General features: G+C 39.0%; 1 protein-coding gene across 3 annotated transcripts; it reads right to left on the minus strand.

The window, feature by feature from the left end:
- Window positions 1–835: 835 nt before the first annotated feature.
- Window positions 836–18,671, minus strand: LOC124862610 (interleukin enhancer-binding factor 3 homolog). Of its 3 annotated transcripts, XM_047356618.1 has the most exons (18): window positions 18,608–18,671; window positions 15,784–15,877; window positions 14,064–14,287; window positions 13,796–13,970; window positions 13,360–13,507; window positions 11,078–11,169; window positions 9,886–9,981; window positions 8,115–8,226; window positions 7,937–8,034; window positions 7,744–7,855; window positions 7,544–7,657; window positions 7,225–7,430; window positions 6,893–7,069; window positions 6,531–6,812; window positions 5,405–5,519; window positions 5,268–5,315; window positions 3,459–3,872; window positions 836–1,617 (listed from the first exon to the last, which is right to left on the minus strand). In XM_047356618.1, the coding sequence occupies exons 2-18, from the start codon at window positions 15,790–15,792 to the stop codon at window positions 1,490–1,492; spliced, it is 2,550 nt and encodes an 849-aa protein (XP_047212574.1). In that variant the 5' UTR covers window positions 15,793–15,877; window positions 18,608–18,671; the 3' UTR covers window positions 836–1,489. The 3 variants fall into 3 exon arrangements, with proteins under 3 accessions (XP_047212574.1, XP_047212576.1, XP_047212577.1); XM_047356621.1 differs by lacking the exons at window positions 836–1,617; window positions 3,459–3,872 and adding an exon at window positions 3,970–4,764; XM_047356620.1 differs by lacking the exons at window positions 11,078–11,169; window positions 13,360–13,507.
- Between the last annotated feature and the right edge of the window lie 4,051 nt (window positions 18,672–22,722).

A 22,722-nucleotide genomic window follows, 5' to 3' on the forward strand; every position in this document is an offset into this window, starting at 1 on the left:
TTCTGGACATCTGTCAAGTCAGCAGCCTTCTGCATGACCCTTGAAAATGTGATGTTTTATGTTGACAAGAATTGTATTTTCTGACAGAATTTTAGGTGTTCATCGTTTCTGAAGAGTGTTTTAGATGGCGGTAAAGCAGTACAATGACCTGAATTTTGAGACAATAAAAATTCAATGGAAGTTATTAGAATGTAAATGTTTTAAGATTTGTGAGCTCGATATTTTGACTGAATTCTGAAATTACATAGAGAATCCACTTTAAATAAACTTTATTTCAGCTTGGACTATCTAAGAAATGAATTAAAGTCAGTTATCAACTTTAAGATATTCTTAAAACTACTGGATGAGCGCACACTGAAGTGCGATGTAAACACCTTCTCCCTGTAGGCTTCATTGACAAACTATTAAACTAAGAGGTTCATTAGTTTGGTCTGCAGCTTAGGGAAAATCAATGATAGTTTATATCAACTATAATTAGCCACACAGGTTATTAGTTGATGCTCACTAACTGTAAAAGCGCCAAAACCCTAAATTGCTTTAAATCAAGATTAAAATCTTATTTGTTTAGAGTGGCCTTTGACTGTGCCATCTAGGCATGATTAGTTGCATTTTCTTGTCCATCATTTTATTCTCTTTATTTTATTTTACTTTTTTAAATTACCTCTGTTGTTTGATTTTATCATTTGATTTGTTTTTCTGTATCTGTTTATTTGCTTTGATTGTATTGTAATTGTATGTACAGCGCTTTGAGTGTCTCGTTGCTGAAAAGCGCTATATAAATAAACTTACCTTATTACCAAGACAAATACCCAAAATGTATAAACAGAACTGTTAATTCAAAATAAAAACAATTTATTATAACAAACACTCTGTTACACATTAACAAGAGTAAACCCCACCCAGTTTAAAAGCTACATTGAGCAGAGATGTTGATTTAACAGCAGAATAAATGTTCCAGTTATCTTTGAAAAATCAGATGGTGAAATCATCACATAGCATCAGGTAAATAACAAAAACAGCCAAAAATCACAACCACCGCTGGGTACATTTTAATGTTACCACAAAGCGCAGCAAAGTAATCAAATCAAAAAAGGTTAAACGATATTTCTGTTTTACTCATCTCACATTTTTCCAGCCATTAAAAGAAAATTGAAGTCAGGACTATAAAATAAATTTGTGGCATCAGTCTTTATGTTTAGTGGCAAGTGCCAGGAGCAAAAACGTATAAAATAAATAGAAACAAAATGTAGAACTGATCATACAACTGAAACAGACCACTAATGTTAACCACAACTCAGCTCTGACATTTAAAAAGTCCACAAATCTCAAAGTGTGCCGACATGTGCTACATCTAAATCCAAAAGCACATAGGCAGCGAACATGGAAAAGGCAAAGAGCACTAAGTCTTTGATCACTCTCTTTGGAGAAGGGCTGAGACACTGATGCAGGGTGTTGGGTGCCGGTGATTTACAGACAGAGTGGTAACAGCCTATCTATACTGGTAATTCATGTTGCCGTCACCCCTGCCGAAGCCTGGGCTGTGGTACGGAGTGTGGTTGGAGCCGAAGCCCTGGTTGACACCTCCCTGTGCACTGTAACCGGATTGGTGACTGAAGCCTGGAAACAATATAAAAATGGGAGAAAAACTTGAATTGTGATTATGGTTCCAGCACATTTATTTTAAGTCAAAATAAATTTCAGAGTTCTCAGTCATTTATGGCCATGTAAGAATAAATATAAAGTTTCATTTAGAACTTATAGGAGACGTATCCACAGTGGCAGTACACGTGGATACGAATGCTTGGGTAAACAGCGTCTAATGGGATAGAAGAACGTGATTGGATGGGAGAAACAACTAAATCAATGGACAAAAAGGTTCATGTTGTGCAATTAATCAAATGTTTCATTTTCTATTCGCTTCCATAAACAATCATTGCTAAAAATAAAATTTTTGTTTTGACACATTCTGCTTTGTAGGCTTGTGCCTACTTTGTAACATCTCTCGACAGCACAACACATTTCTGCAACCAGCTTAAATTTAAACTTTGTGATCTATTAGCAACAAATACAGAAAGTGACTGACATTTTCTTTTGAGTAAATTTCAATACATTTGTAGGGTTGTTTTTTTTTTTGTAGCTTTGTGCAAAGTAACTGCTATTTATTATTAGTGTTGACATTTCTCATACATTATCTAATTTAGTTTTTATTTCCAGTTATTGTACAGATTGCAGAAGGGCTTTGAGTATTTTATTAGTGCATATTTCTTTATATAATAGCATGCAAAAGTGATGATTCAACAAGGAGGCATGAGGGAACATTTTATGTTGCAGGGCAATTCATTGTTCAAGTGCAATAATGTATTTCTTTTTCAAACTTAGTAAATAATCATTTTAACTGACCCTGATTATAATTTATCTTTCAGCAGAAATAAACCGACAGCCCAAATTAGGACAAACAAATGACTGATGGATGGATAGAAATGGATGGATCTAAGAACGATGCACCAATGTTCTGATGATTGGAAAACAGATTGGTGGGTAAACATATGGATAAATAAATGGTTTGACAATGCTGTGCCCCGACTATGGGACGAAACGTGGACTAAACTGAACACTTGGAGACTTTTATTCTTTCATGTTTGCTTGGTAGTTAAAAGTTGTTGTTTATTTGCCTATTTAGAGATATTGACTGAAATATGTAAAACCTAGAGTTGAATTTTCTGTCAATTAATTCTTCTATTTTTAACCCATGTGTGTGCAGGGTTTGACGTTTTAAGAATTCCAGTGCTCAAATCCCTCTTTCATCTATTGGTCTAATACCACTGCCATATTGGGGCTGTATTCATAGGTCAATACTTGGCAGACTGGAAGTTTTAAACATACTGCACAAGTAGATGGATGGACACACCGAAGGACTGATGGGATAACTGATAGGATAGGATAACTCTATGCGTTACATTAACGCTCAGCTTGGACTCCTGCTTTACTTGCACAATGATCACCTGCACTGTTGTATTGCTCTTGCATCTTATACTGCTCTATACTTACTCTCACTCACTTAAAACTGTGCACATATATTTATATTATATTGTAGATATGTTTATACTTTTTAATTTGTATTGTATTGCATTGACTACGCCAAAACAAATTCCTTGTATGTCCAAAAACGTACTTGGCAATAAAGCTTTTCTGATTCTGATAGACTGATGGGTGGGTAGACAAACTGATAAATGGATTGCTGGGTGCATAAACAGACCTAATGATGGACAGATGGATGATGGAGAAACAGATAGATGAAAGGATAGACAGTAGAATGGGGAATAAAGTCTGGAAGTACAAATATTCTTCCATACGGTCTTTTTTCCATACTCGATAAGAGGAAAATACTAAAGTTCCAAACTTTTCTAGACTGTGTAGGAACCCTTTGTTTCAAGCTTAAAACTGAAAAAAATCCTCACCTTCGTAACTGTATTCCTGGTTACCTCCAGGGACAGTACCTCCTGTCACCTGGCTTGGGTAGGCAGTGCTGTACGAATAACCACCCATACCCCCCTGGTTCTGGTTGAAACTCTTCTTTACTTGCCCATACTGGTTATATGACCCCTGCCCTGCAGAGACGTTTAAAAGATAGCCTCCTGGAGGTCCTGCTGGTCCCCTAGGGGGACCTGGAATGTTTGCCTTCCCACCCTTCAGCACTGGGGGTTTCTTTTTGGGCATTTTGTTGGCAGCTTGGGCAGTGTAGGAGCCTTCATTCTGGTAATAAGAACCATAGGAGCCTGGAGCTGGTGCTTCTGTGGAGCTGAACAGAAGGCCACCTGAAAGGCTGCTTGATACCCCAGCTCCTCCATTTGCTCCACCATTGTCGTAGTAATCTAGAGATGACAGCATAGCACAGTCTTAAAACAGGTACAATATTTAGATGGTAGCATCTTGTGTGTGTTGTAAACTTGCAATGAATAACTAAGTCAGTCATGAATGCAACATTTATTAATAAAAAGAACATATAAAAACAGCTGGAGTAAGGAATCCTCCCATAAACAGATCATCATATCGATCCAGTCGAAGCCCAAATTTAATGCAAACAGCCTCTGTTCATCTTTGTCAACTGCCGATACAAATCAGGCAATAAAAAAAAACAAAAAACTGAACAACGCCAGAGTGAGACCATCATGCAGCTAGAGTATTTCTAACTGTAATACTAACAAGACAGGGAAACAACAGATTTCATGATAATAATGTAAAATTTCCTTAGAACAGAATGACATTTTTAAAATGACCCTAATCATGATTGGAAGTGATAAAAGGCATAAAGTTAAAAAACAAAAAACAAAAAAAACACTAGTTGTCTATTTAAAAGTTGGGAGGCAGAGATGTCCCTAAAGGTGGTCCAGCTCCCACTGGTCATAATTATGAGAAGACACTGAGCCAAGTTGGCCCTGAGGTTTGAGGAGGTCCAGGTGTTCAGGTTCATCCACAGCAGGTTGACAGGACAGAGGGCATCTTAATGGCTGCATGCATGCAGTGGAAGATCATCTCCCCAAGGTGGCAGGGTGTGACAAGTGGTATTGGCAAGACAGGTTAGGAGGAGTCACTTTATTCCCAGGCTTGTGGACTTGATGGTGATGGGACTTTATGGTCCTGCTGGAACACTACTGAGTATTTTGTCCATTCAAATCCTCTCAACAGGACTGTTTTATTTTTCTAAGACTGGGGAGTTCTATGTCGCAAACTCGGGGTAGCCATAGTAGTCTGAGACAAAGTCACCTAAAGAGTGAGACAGGGCAGAGAAGGGGGAAAAGAAAATCAAAATTAGATTATTTTGAATTTTTCTTCTGCCTTGAAAATGGCAGGACGTGTTAGGTCAAATTCTGCTTTTTTTTTTTTTTTAGATTTCTCTGCTCCTGTCACGCTCAGGTAGGTCAGTCTTCAAACCAGGCTGCCAGAATGAAGAAAGGGAAACTCATAAGAGAAGGCTTGTCAAAAACCGATTCAACCCTGTGGCTTAAAGCAGAGAAATGTAAAATCACTCAGCTAGGATAATCCCAGCAAGGTATCAAGGAGCTTTTACACTAACTGTTTACACTCCCCCCCCCATAGATTTCAAGAGCTCTGGCAAGTTGCAAGAAGCTAAAGGACACAAGAACATCTTTGCCAACACAATGGTCGACCTTATTTATTTTACTTTCATCAACAATAAAAAGACATTTGATACAGGAAGCAGTAACCTCAAGCACAGCAACATTAGAGGGAAATAAATAAATACTCACTGTAGCCAGAGTTAGTGCTGTTCCCATATCCATATGTTCCAAAGCCACCTGAGAGGAAAGCACACATTTAGTGCGCCGATATAAACTCCATCAGCCCTGTTAGTCAAGTCTGTAAAAGTAGAAATGTAGGTTTCTACCTCCTTGGCCGTAACCTCCGCCGTTATTGAAGCCTCTGCCTCTTCCACGACCTCGTCCTCTCCCTCTCCCTCTCGATGCACCAGCATCCACACCTCCCATCATGCCAAATGTGTGCTTAAGAGGATATAAAAATATTTTAAAATAAACCAGAAAAGCAAAATGCCCCTCTGTCCTGCAGTCAACAAGTGTAACCTGTTTTCTTACAGTGCCCTTGCAAGTAGTCTAACCCCTTTGACTTTACACTTTTTTTCACTTATTTCACTGAGATTCTATGTGATAGATCAGAACAATGTACGGCATAATTATGAGAAATTGTGGATGGTTTACTTTTCTTATTTCACAAAAAAATAAAAAAAAGGGAAAAGTGGTGCATTAGACCCATGGTGACTTTGGAGGAGTTGCAAAGATCCATAGCCCAGGTGGGAGAATCTGTAGATGGGAAAACTATGCCATATAGGAGGACACAGCAAACAAGTGAAAGAAGGTTCTCTGATGAAATTAAAACTGACCTTGCAAAACACTGCAAGCGGCGTAAAACTAGCACTGCGCATCACCCCGAATACAAAATCCCCAGTTTCAAACATGTTGGTGGCAAGGATGCTTTTCTTCAGCATGGATAGACAAGATGGATGGAGCTAAACGCATCATCCTGGAAGAACACCCATCACGAGTTGGCAAAAAACCTGAGACTAGGGTGGAGGTTCACCTACCAGGGAGGACTACCAAAAAACATCCACCCTGAGCTACTATAGAATGGTTTTGATCAAATCATATTCATGTGTTAGAATGGCTCAGTCAAAGTAGAGAAAAACTCATGATAACTAGTGGTGAGACTAAGTGCCTTTTACAGAAGCTCTCCATCCATCCAGCCTGACTGAGTTAACTATTCTGCAAAGAATGGGGAGGAATTTCCAATTCTAGATGTGCAAACATGGTTGAGAAAGATGATTGATTTAAAATATCTACGTATTCGCTCAAGGATGAATACAAATGTGCACACAACACTTTTCCCACTTTTATTTGTAAAAAACAATAAAGACTTAAAATTGTGGCTGTAAGGCGACAAAGTTTGGAAAAGTTTAAGAATCATAAATGCTTTTGCAAGGCAACATGCAGGATGCTCACCATGGGTGGGCCCTTCTTCTTTTTAGCAGGCTCAGGAACAGAGCCTTCAGGAAAAAGTTTCTCCAAGGCCGCCAGGGCTGCATACGCCTTCGCCACCTTCTTATTTGAACCTGTGCCCTGGAATTTCTGCCCGTCTATCTCCACCTCCATGACGAAGCGTTTGTCGTGACTGCCGCCCGTCTCTGAAATGAGCTCATACTTGAGGCACCGCCGCTTCTCGTTCAGCTCCATTACAGGGTTCTTGCCATGTTTTGTCAGAATTGGTCCCTGTTGGCGAGCAGTCTGACGAGAGAGAAGACAGGTAATGATAGCTCTGAATATTAAACCTTAACGCCGTCCAAATGTCATCGTCTGAAGCTTACCTCGGTAGATTCAGAGGAAACACCAGCTGCTCCGGTGGCAGCAGTGGAAGATTCAGTAGATGTTGCTGCAGGCTTTACTTCCTCTGCAGTGATTGATACTACCACTTCTTCCACTTTCACAGCTGGTTCAGCACTTTTCACTTCCACCCCAGTAGGTAGGCCCATGTCCTGCAGTACCTAAACCCACCCGAAACATTCACTTTGATTGAGATAAAAACAGCAATATTTGTCTCCTAAGTCAAGCTTTTGGCTCGTCTTTCTGAAAGACTGCCTAGTATGAACTACCAAGGTAAATAACACATTTAGGATGGTCCTTTAAATGCTCTGCTCACCTTGACAGCTACGTGCAGCTTGGCAGTACGCTTGGATGGCCCAGAAGCCTCAAATGTCTTTCCGTCCACCTCCACAGCCATAGTAAATACTGGAACATGAACTGGACCAGTTTGGGATATCAGTTTATACTGAAGACCTGGTTTCAGCTGATTCAGCCTCATTAGGGCATTCATAACCTGTTGGGGCTCAGCCTTCTCTTCTGCAGCTTTTGGGACAAAACAAGAAAGGATTTAGCTATTTTACTGCCAGAACATCAGTGCACCTTTAAAAGTATATAAATAGTGAATCTAGTCATCCAAGTGCTAAAGGAACACGTACATTTCTTCTGCAGCTTTTTCTTCTTTTTGTTTGGACTCTTATCATCAGGTCCTTCTTCTTCCTCTATAGGCCTTTTCATAGGTGGGGCATATGCTGTGCTGGGTGGGATTTGCACTAAACAACACAATAAATTACCCCATTACAACAAAATTAGATCAACAGTCATAACTGTAAACTTCCAATTGAAGAGGGTGATGTACCTGTGTAATCAATAGGGGTATCACTGCGAGGTTTTTTGGGCATTTTTGACGGAAGTGGGTCCATCCCAAGTACTTTGTGAAGCTGTCCGAAAGCTGACAGCCTTAAAGCATGCTGACAGTAGGAGAGGCAGAGTTTTTGTAAATAACATGATTTACTATCTGAATTATTCACAAACAACTTTACTGAACTCACTTGAGCACTCGATGTGATGTCTTCTCTCTGCTGCTGATTCAAATGACCAATAGCATCCGTGGGGTCCTTTTCACATGGATCATAAATTCCAGGACCATCTGCAAAATGGCAATTTAGAATTGTATTTTGAACCATTGCAGATATATCTTGAGAGGATGCCCAGACGCTTTTCACATACCTGCCATAAGAATCCCTGAAGCGAGACACTCTAAAACTCTCCGCAGAGCTTCACCTGCCCCCATGGGCCTGTTTCCTGTCCCAATTGCCTTCTCACAGATCAGCTCCAGTGGCTGTGCAGCAGAAGAAAGAAACTGTGTTACAAATGTAACAGTGCTGCGTTGTCGTTTTTCCCTCATCCTAGAATTATACATCTTAAACTACATGCTTCATATTTATTTATTTTTTATGTATAGTGCCTCCCAAAATATTCACAGCCCGAGAACTTCTTCACATTTACCTAAAAACCACAAACGTCAATGCATTTTATTGGAAGTTTATGTAATACAGCTTTATACATCTGGAGATTGTTGTTTTGACCATTCGTCTTCACAACATACCTCAAGCTTAGCAGATTGGACTATAAGCATCTGAGAACATCACTTTAAGTATTGTCAACGATTCTTAAGATTCAGGTCTGGACTTTGACTGGGCCATTGTAAGACATGAACATGTTGTGATCTAAACATTTTCATTGAAGTTCTGATCTGGGGTCTTTTGCAGCCGTGAGCAGGTTTTCTTCAGGACTGCCCTGTATTTAGCGTCTGCATTCTTCCCATCAACAGCATGATGCTGCCACTATCACAGGACACTATAAGATGGTGTGTTTGGGCTGATGTGAATTTTTTTTCCAAACTGCATTTTGCAAATAGAACAGAGTTTAGTTTGGTTTCATCTTAGCATAGCACCTTTCTCCAAAGATTTGCTGTGTCTCCTATAACGCTTGAAGCAACATGAGAGCACTTATCTTGGCTTTCTTATGACCATTCATTAAATGCTAAATTTCTTAAATGTGCAGCTAATAGTTGTCCTGTCAACAGATTTTCCCACCTGAGCTTTGGATCTTTGCAGCTTTACCAGTTACCGTAGGTCTCATGGCTTCTTCTCCGACTGATGCTCTCCAGGTCTGGCCTGTTGCAGCTCTATTATTCCACTATTTCTATTTTCAGATGACAGACTAAACAGAGCTCTGTCAGAAGTTCAAAGCTTGGGAAATTGTTCATTGATTTAAACTTTTCCACAACGTTCTCCCTGACCTGTCTGCTATGGTCTTCATGATGCTGCCTATGTTTCCTTCACAGAACAGCTGGGATTTATGCTACGATTAAATTATACAAAACTGGACTCCATTTACTAAGCGGATGGCTTCAGAATGCAGTTTGTGACGATCGATTTAATTTAGGGGTGTCAGAGTAAGGGAGTATGAATACGAATCACACTTAAATATTTATGTTTGGTAAAAAAATAAAAAAGCTTGAAACCATTTATCATTGCCTTCCACTTCACCATTATGCAAAACAACCGACTGGTCTATCAAATAAAACACTTTGAAGTTTATGGTTATAACACAAAAAGTTCAAGAGGTAAAATGAAATTCTGCAAGACTGCACAATGTATCATATATCGTCAGCCAGGTATCAGTGTGTGCAGCATATACATCACAAAGGACCGTTTGGAGTGCAATAATTGTTGGTTAAAATATTTTAAGTGTTGTGAACTTGCACTTTACACGGGATCGTAATATTTAGCCAGTTGGACAGAGTCTCACGGCAGCAGACGCTCACACTGGACATAAATGACATTACCCAAAATGCTAAAGGTCCCAGAGAGATTAAAGCACAGATGAGAAAGAGAGGGAAGAAGAAACTAGGCAAATATCACAACTGATATTGCCTTGGCAAGAAGGGCGGCCCTAATGTATATTATAATGAAAACTGGGTTCATTAACTTACCCAGCCACGAAGCGGGGCCCATGTGGAGACTCGGGCGCACAGGTCCCTTAGGATCCGGATTACGATGACACAGGAACGCAGCCCATTGGCTCTGGCCTGGAAACACAAGCAGGAGTGGGGGTAGGGCAAGAAGGGAGGTGGACAATATTAGTCAAGAAGAGAGAACGATGTGGGAAAAGCAAGACAAACACCCACATAAAAATGGAGCCACAGACTATTACAGTTTAGTTTTGTAATTATGGAAAATATCCCCAGATATTAAAGAATTGTTTCTTTTAGAATATTTTATGATCATGAACACATAATTAAGTAAAAAAAAAAAAAAAAAAGAACTGATGGTGCAGTTATCAGGAGTAAACAAGTTCTTTTGTGGGGAAAAACATGCAGCTAACAAAGATCAGAAGAAAAGAAGTAAATAAAAGCACCTCAAACTCAATCCTAGGCTAATGTGAGAAACAAGTAAACCATTACAAAAGGCTGTGCAAACATGTGCCATCACTCTAAGGGGTCGTGGTGAAGTTAGAGACTGAAATACTTAGAAATGACTCAAGGTGCAATATTCCTGTTGATTTTGTGGCAAACACTAACAAAAGCAGCCAGAGGAGCAGAAAATGATGAGGCCACATACTCTAAACTTACAAGCTGCTGAGATGAAGCACTGACTGTTACAGCATGTAAAGCCAAAGGTGACACAGCCAACAGTACTATGAATAATAAAACACGGTTAACCACATCTAACGGTTTGGCTTACATTATCACATGGGGCAGCAAAAAGTGCTCTAAAGGTAGCTTGCATATTTACATGTAAGAAAACAACTCATTCACAGCAACAATGATATTATAGAAATATTGCACCTGGATGCATGGCTATTAGTTGCAGATTGTTTGGATTCGAGTTAAACGAAAGCATCGATAAATGACAAAACTAATTAAACCTAGAGCTAAAAGCAACCATTTTTACTGGAAGAAATGTTACTGACAGAGAACCTGTAAAGTGAGCAAAGCAACTGAAGCGTGTGATGAAACACATATCCTAAGAATCAACAAGTCATCAAATTATATTATAGGAAATACACCTCAAAGGAGGAAATACAAAAGAAAAAGATATCTGAAATTAATATAAGAACAAAGAGCATAAAACCAAAGTCAAAGCTACATCTGTTTTAGAGACAAATAAAGACAAGATTCAAACCTGGAACCACTTAGCGTGGCGTAGAGATGCCAAGGCAGTTAGGCATTTCTGCCTGTCCAGAACATCCGGGGGCTCGATGACTGAAAGCGTTTCTATTGGCAGGTGGAATAAGAAGACAAGGTACAGTTTGACCAAGGGGAGTTCTGTCAGCCGGCCAGGGGGAACACAGGCAGCCTTCCCAAACCACAGGCAGGAAGGGGGAAGGGGAGGGGATCCCTCCACTGGATAACCACTCAAAGCTTTCAACCTCCCAGTTAATATTGATTTACAGTCCCCCCCAACACACATAAAAAAAAAGACCCCTGCAACTAGAGAAGCATCGAGAAATTGCCCAGTGGCCAGAATCAGACGATTTTACGCTTCACCACTGGTCGGGAACTAAAAATTCAGTCTTTTTCAAGTCAATGACCTCATCATACCAACTACTACCAAATCTGACTAATACTACTCTTTGGTGTGGAAGTTATTAGTGAGTGAAGACTCAAAGGTGCCCGTTTTCCAGTATCGTATTGATGTATTTAAAAAATGTAGTCTGAAAAAACACACAAAAGCTATTCAAGGGGAAACTTTAAATAGCTTCTCAGCTTTTCTCGAATGATGCCACAACAGGAAGTTAGATGTCAACAAACAGGAAGCTGAGCGTTTTAGAACAAAATTTCGCCGTTTCATCCTTCAGATAATTGCTTTGAAACAGGTTGGATTTCAAATCATTGGCTGCGTTGGAAATATCACTGTTCAGAGAACGGTCTACCAACTTTAAAGGGAATACATACTTAGACGCTAACCATGCTAATTGCTAATGAAAGATGCTTAAGGCAGCTTAAAACATCTTCTTAGCACTTTACCTTTGTGAAATCTTTGCCAACTGCTGAGCTGTGAAATACCAACAGCTCTCTGATGTCACCTTTCAACCTAATATAAATAATCATCATTCATGAGAGGTTTCTGTGTAGGAACAATATATGAATGAATGATTTAATATAACAGCAACTCAAAGTACTCTTGTAAAATCATTATATTTTTTTTTGTTAAAACAGTTAAATTACTCTTTTTATTTACATTTAGATTCTAAGGAGAAACTGGAATTGGCTAAAATCGACACTGGCAGGTCGGAGGTCTCCAAAACCTGAGGTCGGAAATTGGCCACAGAATTTCTTATCAGTGCATCTCTACTTGAAACCCAGCGTACTTCCAGGGTTGTGTCTCAAGTCATAAGCTGTGTAAAAACACAAAGATGAAAAAAGGCATAACCATCTTTTAGACTAAAATGGAAAAGAAAAGTATCAAATGGGAGGATCGTTTTTCAGCTCAAACAGATGCTTTTTTTCCCCCCTAACATTAACAGGAGGTGGAACCCCTCCCCTTTGCCCATATACTGGGTACACTGCACTTTGCCCCTTCCGAGACAGAGAGCGGCCAGTTGGTCAAAGGTCCAGCGTCCCTAAAAATTGACAAACTAGAAGGCTTGACAGAGAGAATCAGAATTGGAACCACAGGCAAAAATTATCAGATGCACAAAAAGTGGGTATCAAAACAAGTCCACACTGCAGCAAAACTGATGGCTCAATAAATGAAGGCCCAAACTGGGCATCACTGTTATTGCAGGGCTACAGATAAAGTCAAGGCTCAATTCTTACTGTTGTTGAGTGCTCTGAAAACGTAGTAAGAAACCAGAGACCTTACTCCACATCAAACATTTATTTCAATGATTCTAAAGAAGATGGACTGCTAGGACAACTTGTTGTCAAATTGTCATCCATGCCAAATTCCTGTGCCCCTTGTCATTATCTGTAACCATGGACCTTTCCTGCTAAAAAAACAGAGGCGATTAACAGCCCACTATGGGGTCAAACCAAGAGTTTGGGCTTTTGCTACTCATTTTTGCTGCAATGCAAACCGTTCATCATCAATGATAAAACACATGCAAACACAGTGGTCTCAGTGGTTTTGTATTTGGGTTAATTCTCAGTAAGCCTTCATTTCATTGGTTACCTGATCTTTAAAAGGGGAACAGAAACCATATCTTTAACAATAATTACACTACCTGCCCTTTACTGTATATTGGGCCATCAAAAATGTACAATTACATTACATGGAACTACGAGAGTGTCTAGAGAGCTATAAACATAGCACAGTTTTATTATCTGAAGGTCTTCTTGTCCCCTAGCTCCATTGAAGGCCCAATAAACAATATCTATCTAGCCTTGTTTCCTGCCTGGCCTCCCAGCTGGAAGTAGATTACCACTAATAAAGAAAGAGAGTCCTTGTTTGGGGGTGCTTACCTCCAGCAGTAGCCTTCTCTATTTCTTCACGAACCAAAGGGGATGTAAAGTGAATTGTGAGCGTGAGAGGGGGCTCCTTTGTGTTCTGGACAATGATGCTTGCATCAAGGATGTTTTGTGTAACTACATATTTGTCTTCTGTTATTGTCTGGAAAGAAGAAATAGGACAGGCCATTCATTTGCATATTTATGAAATATTTAGAGCAGATTACCGTAAATATGGTAGGAAACCTAAACAGATTAAATAAGGTGACTGCTGTGGTGAGGGTTAAGACTGGATTGTGGCATGTAGCAGAGGGTTTATCGAAAAGTCCCATGAAACGACAGTTCCAGAAGGAGCCCAAGTTAAAGTTGATTTAAGCATAAAATAGACAGCATGTAGACACATCAGCAATGTTACTGTTTCATCTTCTGCATCTTAGAGTCACAGTTGTACCTGTATCTGTGTCACAAGGTTTTCATACACCCTTTCCAGCAGATTGATGGTAGGCTTGTCCTTACAGAGTAGCACCAGCTCTAGGTCCAGATCTCCTTTCAATAGCAGACCCTTAGCAACCAGGCCCACCCTCATAACACCACGCAGAGTGCGAGTGGCCTGATCTTTCTGATCACTTTTGGAAGACAAAAGTAGATAAAACAAGTTAGGTCTCTATATTGTTATTATCTAGTAACCAACAAGACTGTACTGCCTAATATTTCCTGACCTGTCCTTGTCAGTGTCTGTGCTTTCAAATTCAGACTTAGAAGTTCCCTTTTCCTCTTTATCCAGCCAGTCAGAAACGGCTTTAAGAGCACGCTCTGTGTGGGACACCATGTTCTGGACACTTTCCAGCTCCTCCTGAGTTGGATAGATGGCAGAATGTTTGGCCATAACGTGGCGATCCCCGTTCATGAAGACACGCATTGCTCTATGGCGCACAGGGGGAGGCTAGGGTTGAAAACAGACAAGGTAGTAAATTAATGAAGAAAAACTTCAGAGACTCTTAAAAAAAAAAAAAAAGCATGGCAAGTAGAAACTAACTTGCATCAACATCCACTAAACAGACTATCTGATGTAAGTATATAGAAATGAATTACAGTGAAATCTCTCAATGGGAACACATTTGAATACACATATTGCCAAATACTAACGGCAGCTTCAATTACAAATTTTCCATTAGTAAGAGCATAATCCAGGACTGCATGCCTCTTTCTACCCTGACTTTGTCGTGCCAGTATACTGTATGGTCCAGGTGCTGCTGCTGCTGTGTGCGCTCTTTCTCATGTGTCGTTTTCCCTACTTTTCCTGCACCTGACACACAAATGAGCCGAGGGTAGTGGTGCTCACTACCAACAGCCATCAGAGAGGTTTGTGCAATGCTCCAAAAAGTGCAAGGCTCTTGTGCATAGCATCGCCCAAACGAAGTGGTCTCACACAACGTAACTCTATAGAATAACAATAACATGTGACTTTTCTTAGCATTTTGAATTGCAGGCACATGCAATTGATAATGAAACAATTTGCTTTCAGTTGCAAGCCTGGAGATTGTGATGCAATCTCTGCCAGGGCTTCTAGGCAGGTAGTACGGAAAGCAGTGATGCCACAATTTCTCACTATTGTGTTGGGTTTTGGGCCCTCTTGGGTGGAGAACGCACCAGATATCTGTCCTTAAGCCATAATGAAAGTTGTTGGTCCAAGTTGTAAAACAAAAAAACCATCAATTATTCATGACAAACAGGTGGTTCTCCCAGAGAAACTGTGTTGTCATTATTTATTGTTTCTCTGGTAATTTACTATGCAATGCTTCTAGCAATGTTATAATATAGAATTAATTATTATATTTTGTTAAAAAATGGCCATGTTGGAAAAAATGTGTATTCAGAGGTTTCACTGTATTGCTTTTGGTATTACTGCCTTTAAAAGAGCAAAACACAACTCAATGTAAACATCCTAGATATTTTCTCTTTGTATTTTTTACCATAAACTTGTTACAGACCTCAACACCTGCCAAGCTAATGCAAACAGTTATTGAACTATATTTGCTGATCCTGCTTTATGCAACAGCCTCCAGGTCTACCTAAAATGTTTATTTAAGCTGCGGTATTTCCAAGGTTCTGCAGATTTTAAGTTAGATTTGTTTTTTGTTTTAGGACTTAACTTTGACTTAAAAGATTGGATAATTTGCCATTATGTTAAAGGCAAGATTCAAATGTCAGTGACCACAAAAGCTGAGTGCATACACAAACAATCTAAAGCCAATTTCCACATATACATGAAATTCAAGGCATGTTGGAATGACCACCTGCTGGCACCTTTACAGCAAATTAAATGTGACAAGATAACAGTTTCTTTAATTAAGAAAATTAAAGTAAGACTAGTATATTGTTTAGCTAATTCTTAACATAGCATTTGGTTGATAAGAAAAACAAAAATTGTAATTTTACCATTTTCATTGTAGTGAAGCAGGTGGCTTTACTGTCCAGAGAATAATGTTAACAGTGTCGTCTTGGAAGGAGATGGCACAGCTGGTGCTTGTTTCTGCGAGAGGAAACCAATGATCATGGCACTGTGAGTAAAGACTAAGCTGAATGAACAACAGACACATTATTTATTGATTTGATTTAATGTTACCGTTTAAGGCCGTCAACTTGTTAAATAATTCTTAGAGCCACTAATCTAAGTCTGAAAGAGGACGACTTTTTTTCAGTTGTCAATTGCAGCCAGTTGCTCACTTAAATTCATATAATTAAATCATTATTAAGGAACACGAGTTGGCCCCAACTCTGTTTTGCTGACACTGGGCTTGTTGATAATAAACAAGAACATGGACTTAAGCAAGGGGTCAGACTTTATCTGATATTCTAAGTGTGTCAGACTGACCTCATCCTCAAAAACAAAATGTGCAGATAAATCTTAATTAAGTATAAATGTTAACACACCCAAAAACACATTGCTTATATTTTTTTTTCCGCAATGGGGTTTTCATTAAAGCTTAGTGACTTTCCTGTAATTAACTTATTCAGATATAGTAAATGACTTTGGTGTGGCCAGTAAAACTACTGATGATTGATATGATCAAATCCCAGTAACGTGCAGTTTCCAATTGCTGGGTTTGTAAAAAATCCCCATAAAAACCTATTTTTATTTCCTGTTACAGTTAGGGAATTCCAGAGAAAATTATTATTTTCACTCCTGTTGAAAGCATCCCTGTAGTATAATGCTGAACGTTTAGTTTGGTAAAACTAAAAGTTTGATTTACCTAAAGATTGTTTCCTTTGAGATAAATTTTTACATTCGTAATGACTTTACAGTTTAACTTGTTTTTTTTATATGCTTAAGTCAAACCAAAAGTCTAACAATTTTACCCGTACACCAAAAATCCACTGATTTGATTTGTGCGCACATTGTCAAGGCTAGTGTTCAAAGAATGGGGGTTGTAACATGAAGTCACGTGACTGCACGTCGCAATCGCCGCCTTGGGTGGCAGCTGCAGCCTGTTTTCGTTGTTTTAGAAAACACTGAGTACACAACGTCGACTACTGTGGCTGAATCGGATATCGAGGGCAGATTTGGACGGCCTGAACCTCACTCACCCAAGTGTGCAGTGCACATTTTATGACAGGTAAATAAATAATGTTTGTCTACATGTACTGTAATAATATTCTGAAAAGTAGTCTGCCAAGACCTTGAGCTTATCAAGTTGATTCTGAGCTGGGCACTGCCACCCAGTGCTGTGACCTACTTCAGTATGCCGTGCTCCAACGCCTTGACCAGCTAGATGTAGGCTGCAATTTACCTTTACCATTATACTGTAAATGTATTGTCTAGTAATATAACTATTATGTAATTATCCAATAAAAGGCAATATTGAACTTATGGATTTTTGCCAACGTTGTGGCTATGAAAAAAATAGTTGTGCGGCCAATCGTCCGGATTTGCGCTAAACAAACCAATAGGCCATCCATATGGATCATCCACCTTGTTGATCGCAATTTTCTTGAGGTAGATGACCTTATCGGGAGGCTGTAACAACTCTAGATACTTATCTATGGTCGAAAAAGTTTACAATGTTGTGAAATGCGTGAAGCGATATGGAGACACCCAAGGTGGCGGACCGGCGACTTCAGTGACATCAATGATTTACAATTTCTTCCTAAAATTCTGGATTCAATCTTATTGTTTACTTTGAACAAGAAAACAGCCTAATCTTTTTGTTTTAATGAGAATGATACCAGAATAAAGGTATCACATTAAACAGTTTTGAATGTGACCTTTTGGGTAAATAAAGGACTATTACAAATGAAATAACTCGTATTTATGGATAGAATGTACATCAACAAACGTTTGCCTACAGTTTCAAGACAACATCTAAAAAAAAAAATGTAGAAAATATGCTAATTTTGTGATGAATATTCTGCTTTTGGTCATAGCATTTAACTTGTTAATTGAGTTAAATACATAATCCCAGTTTGTCAGGTTTTAAAATTTCAAGCCTCTTCGCGTGAAGCCATAACATGCCTAATATGACTGACTCTAGTCAGGTAAATACTAGTGCTGCCGTTAATAGCAAAGCATGTATATATCAGGTTAAAGATAGATGTATTCGGGGATATTTTAGCACAAATTTGGTCAAAACGCTGCCGTGAAGATAATACGGTGAAACGGCGACCATGCCCATTGTTGTTCCATTCATTAACTCACCAACTCTTGGCATCATCTCGAACTGATCTACTGTAGGCACGTAAAAAGCTACTGGCGTACAATGCGCTTTTGCATGAAATAGCTCATGCGACGCAGTCGGTCCCAAACCCAATTGTTCCGCCGGAGGAATTATAAAACCGACGCCATTTTATTTTGGTTCAGTTAGCCTCGACCAAAAAAGAAAAAAATATAATTCACCTAACGTTTCAAGCTAATGGCATGCTTCTTAATGAACAAAACACGACAAACGACATCAAACCTATGTTTTTTATTGACCATATATAAGTCTACAAATATATCAATTATAAAATGATATTTAGCTCTGTTGGTTAAGGGATAACAAAATGGTCGAAGAGACAGGAGCAAGACCCCACTGTATCTCCGACCAGTTAGCTATAGCAGGTTAGCTTTACCGAAACGCCGCAAAGACCAACGACTCAAGCACAGGAATGGAAGCAAATAACGAACAAAAATCGTCAATGTGTCTTCTTAGAAACATGCACCTTTTAATATTGTCTTGCAAATATGTCGGAGATTTATTTTACACATTTTACTGTTGATACTTACCAATATATGGTTTCCACCCACGAACCGTGACACCTTCGAAGAGCACTAGCTTAAACTATGCAGCCCGAGCGTAAAGGGAGACGCCCACGACACCAAAATCATTAGCGCTCATTGGACAAACTGCAGATGACGCTGCCATCTGAACCAATATAAACATAGGTTCGTAGGGGTGTGGCCAAGACTCAAGACTACATTATTTTCCTGCTATAAAAGGTACAAGCATCCTATTTTTCCTCGTAAAATTAAAAAAGAATTACGTTTTTTAAATACATTTAAAAGAACTCATAATAACATATATTTAAATTTTAAAAACCTTCTAGCTTTCTATCTTATTCCTACTTTCTATTTCTTTATTAACAGTTGCTGCTCCGAAAAACTACTTGAGATCACAAAGAATATGAACCATGCAACAAACAATAGATAGAGACCTCTGCAACATCTATATATTTAGACATAATTCTTCTCTCTTCTAATATTACGTCCATGAATTATACAATTTTTGGGGGCATCTTAATGTTGAATCTTAAATCTGATCTGGCTAGATGCCATTCGTCATTGTCGATATCCCGCCGCACTTCAAACTTTTTATCATCATTTTCATGTTTTGCAAACATATAAAAACCACAAAACACATTAATATATAATTATTGATATATCTATAGGGTTTTAATAAATAAATAATACAGATAAACAAGAACGTAAGGGGGGAAAAAAAAATCACATTTTTGTTGAACACTTGTTTATCACTAGTAAGCCATTGTCACAAACCTAACAGAAGCCTGTGTGTGGTGTGTGTGTGTGCGTGCGTGTGCGTGCTGCAGGCAACCTGATGATTTTTCAGCTCTCTTTTATCTGATACCCCAAAATAAAATCCAGTGCAACCAATTACATTGAGAAGTCAAAGAGTTTGTAAATAGAGTTCAATTTAATCTCCCAGGATTGAAACATGGTGGTGACAGCATCATGCTTTTCTTCAACAGGAACAGGAAGTCGGTCAGAGTTGATGAGGCTAAATACAGTACAACCCTGGAGGAAAACCTGTTAGAGGCTGCGAAAGACTTGAGACTGGTGTGCAGGTTCACCTTCCAGCAGGACAATGTCAACGTTCTGACCTTCATCTTTTTCGGAACTTGTGGCAAGACTTGAAAACTGATGTTTACTCAGCACTTTGAGTGTCTCGTTGCTGAAAAGTGCTATATAAATAAACTTACCTTACCTTACCTTACCTTACCTTACCTTACCTTACCTTACCTCCACTGTCTGAGTGAGCTTAAGCTATTTCAAAAGCTGGTAAGCACATTCCAAAATAGCTACAACTGTAAAGTTGGTTCCAGGCCTATTTAATTATAGGAAAAAATGTTATTGTGATATTATTGCAAAAAAAATGTATTGATGTTATTGATTACGGTTAACCCTCATTTTCTTCACTTTTTTTTCTTTACCATTTTGCAATGTTCCCACCATTCTCTGTGAGTTTTAGCAACTTAGCTGTTAAAGATAAACATCAGATGTGGGCATTTGGGGCAGTTAGAGTTCCTCCAACTGGCCAAATATATATCTAGGGATGCACTGATTTGAAAATTTGAGCCCATATTGATATCCGATATTAATAATGCTGTTATGGTCGATAACCGATATTTACCGATATTACATATATTTCTCTTTTGACACCATGAAGAAATAAATGACCACACTCCTTACCCTGTAATCCTGTGCTGCATCACTATCACTGTCACATGCCCAAGCAATTACCAAATGACCAAGCCCCTCCTTTTCCCCTCCTGAAAACATATTCACAAACAGCATTAAGATAGAAATAAATATTGGCTATGAATATCAACCTAGTTTTACTTATTAGACCAATACAAATACAGGTCCTTCTCAAAATATTAGCATATTGTGATAAAGTTCATTATTTTCCATAATGTCATGATGAAAATTTAACATTCATATATTTTAGATTCATTGCACACTAACTGAAATATTTCAGGTCTTTTATTGTCTTAATACGGATGATTTTGGCATACAGCTCATGAAAACCCAAAATTCCTATCTCACAAAATTAGCATATCATTAAAAGGGTCTCTAAACGAGCTATGAACCTAATCATCTGAATCAACGAGTCAACTCTAAACATCTGCAAAAGATTCCTGAGGCCTTTAAATCTCCCAGCTTGGTTCATCACTCAAAACCCCAATCATGGGTAAGACTGCCAACCTGACTGCTGTCCAGAAGGCCACTATTGACACCCTCAAGCAAGAGGGTAAGACACAGAAAGAAATTTCTGAACAAATAGGCTGTTCCCAGAGTGCTGTATCAAGGCACCTCAGTGGGAAGTCTGTGGGAAGGAAAAAGTGTGGCAGAAAACGCTGCACAACGAGAAGAGGTGACTGGACCCTGAGGAAGATTGTGGAGAAGGGCCAATTCCAGACCTTGGGGGACCTGCGGAAGCAGTGGACTGAGTCTGGAGTAGAAACATCCAGAGCCACCATGCACAGGCGTGTGCAGGAAATGGGCTACAGGTGCCGCATTCCCCAGGTCAAGGCACTTTTGAACCAGGAACAGCGGCAGAAGCGCCTGACCTGGGCTACAGAGAAGCAGCACTGGACTGTTGCTCAGTGGTCCAAAGTACTTTTTTTGGATGAAAGCAAATTCTGCATGTCATTCGGAAATCAAGGTGCCAGAGTCTAGAGGAAGACTGGGGAGAAGGAAATGCCAAAATGCCAGAAGTCCAGTGTCAAGTACCCACAGTCAGTGATGGTCTGGGGTGCCGTGTCAGCTGCTGGTGTTGGTCCACTGTGTTTTATCAAGGGCAGGGTCAATGCAGCTAGCTATCAGGAGATTTTGGAGCACTTCATGCTTCCATCTGCTGAAAAGCTTTATGGAGATGAAGATTTCATTTTTCAGCACGACCTGGCACCTGCTCACAGTGCCAAAACCACTGGTAAATGGTTTACTGACCACGGTATCACTGTGCTCAATTGGCCTGCCAACTCTCCTGACCTGAACCCCATAGAGAATCTGTGGGATATTGTGAAGAGAACGTTGAGAGACTCAAGACCCAACAATCTGGATGAGCTAAAGGCCGCTATCGAAGCATCCTGGGCCTCCATAAGACCTCAGCAGTGCCACAGGCTGATTGCCTCCATGCCACGCCGCATTGAAGCAGTCATTTCTGCAAAAGGATTCCCGACCAAGTATTGAGTGCATAACTGTACATGATTATTTGAAGGTTGACGTTTTTATTATTAAAAACACTTTTCTTTTATTGGTTGGATGAAATATGCTAATTTTGTGAGATAGGAATTTTGGGTTTTCATGAGCTGTATGCCAAAATCATCCGTATTAAGACAATAAAAGACCTGAAATATTTCAGTTAGTGTGCAATGAATTTAAAATATATGAATGTTAAATTTTCATCATGACATTATGGAAAATAATGAACTTTATCACAATATGCTAATATTTTGAGAAGGACCTGTATGTTAAAAATTCACTAAGACTGCGGCCGATACCAATGTTAATGCCATTATATCATACATCCCTAATTATAAACAAGTCATCAGTGTCTGACACTTAAAATATGATATCCTACCAAATATGCATCTAAGGAGTCCCTTGTTATTGCAATATAGCCCACACTGAATGCAATTTAATGTATTGTGCAGTTGTTGTTGGTTGTAGAAACTATTGACTCAGGGGTTCTGAATACAAATGCATGTCACACATTTCATATTTTTAGTTAAAAAATAGATTAAACCAAACTTTGGTGTTGATCTATCACCTTATCAGCTATCATAAAATTTTGGGGTTTATTCTGACAAAACATGGAAAAAGCCAAGCAATATGATTACCTTTTCCAAGGCACTGTATTGGTTTATATGGTGGATCTAATTTAGGTAAAATTTCTATCTAATTATTTGTTTCAGTTTCGCAAAGGGAACATTTAATTGTTGAAATGAAAATCGCTTGCTGTTACTGGAAACAGCATTAGATTAGAAGGTGACCCAAATATACAATAAATCGATTTTAATAAACAATCTTACATTCCCTTTTCTGGACAGTATCACATTCAGTCAGCTTCACTTCAGACATATGGAGAAAACAAATGCACA

Source organism: Girardinichthys multiradiatus, chromosome X (genome assembly GCF_021462225.1).
Source record: "Girardinichthys multiradiatus isolate DD_20200921_A chromosome X, DD_fGirMul_XY1, whole genome shotgun sequence".
NCBI classification, from domain to species: domain Eukaryota; kingdom Metazoa; phylum Chordata; class Actinopteri; order Cyprinodontiformes; family Goodeidae; genus Girardinichthys; species Girardinichthys multiradiatus.

Bases quoted from the DNA above. Each gene is read 5' to 3' on its own strand.
- LOC124862610 (XM_047356618.1), bottom strand. The intron at 13,971-14,063 runs GTCAGGAAATAT...GTCTTCCAAAAG, and splicing joins ACAGACACTGACAAGGACAG to TGATCAGAAAGATCAGGCCA. The intron at 3,873-5,267 runs GTGAGTATTTAT...TGTCATCTCTAG, and splicing joins CAGCACTAACTCTGGCTACA to ATTACTACGACAATGGTGGA.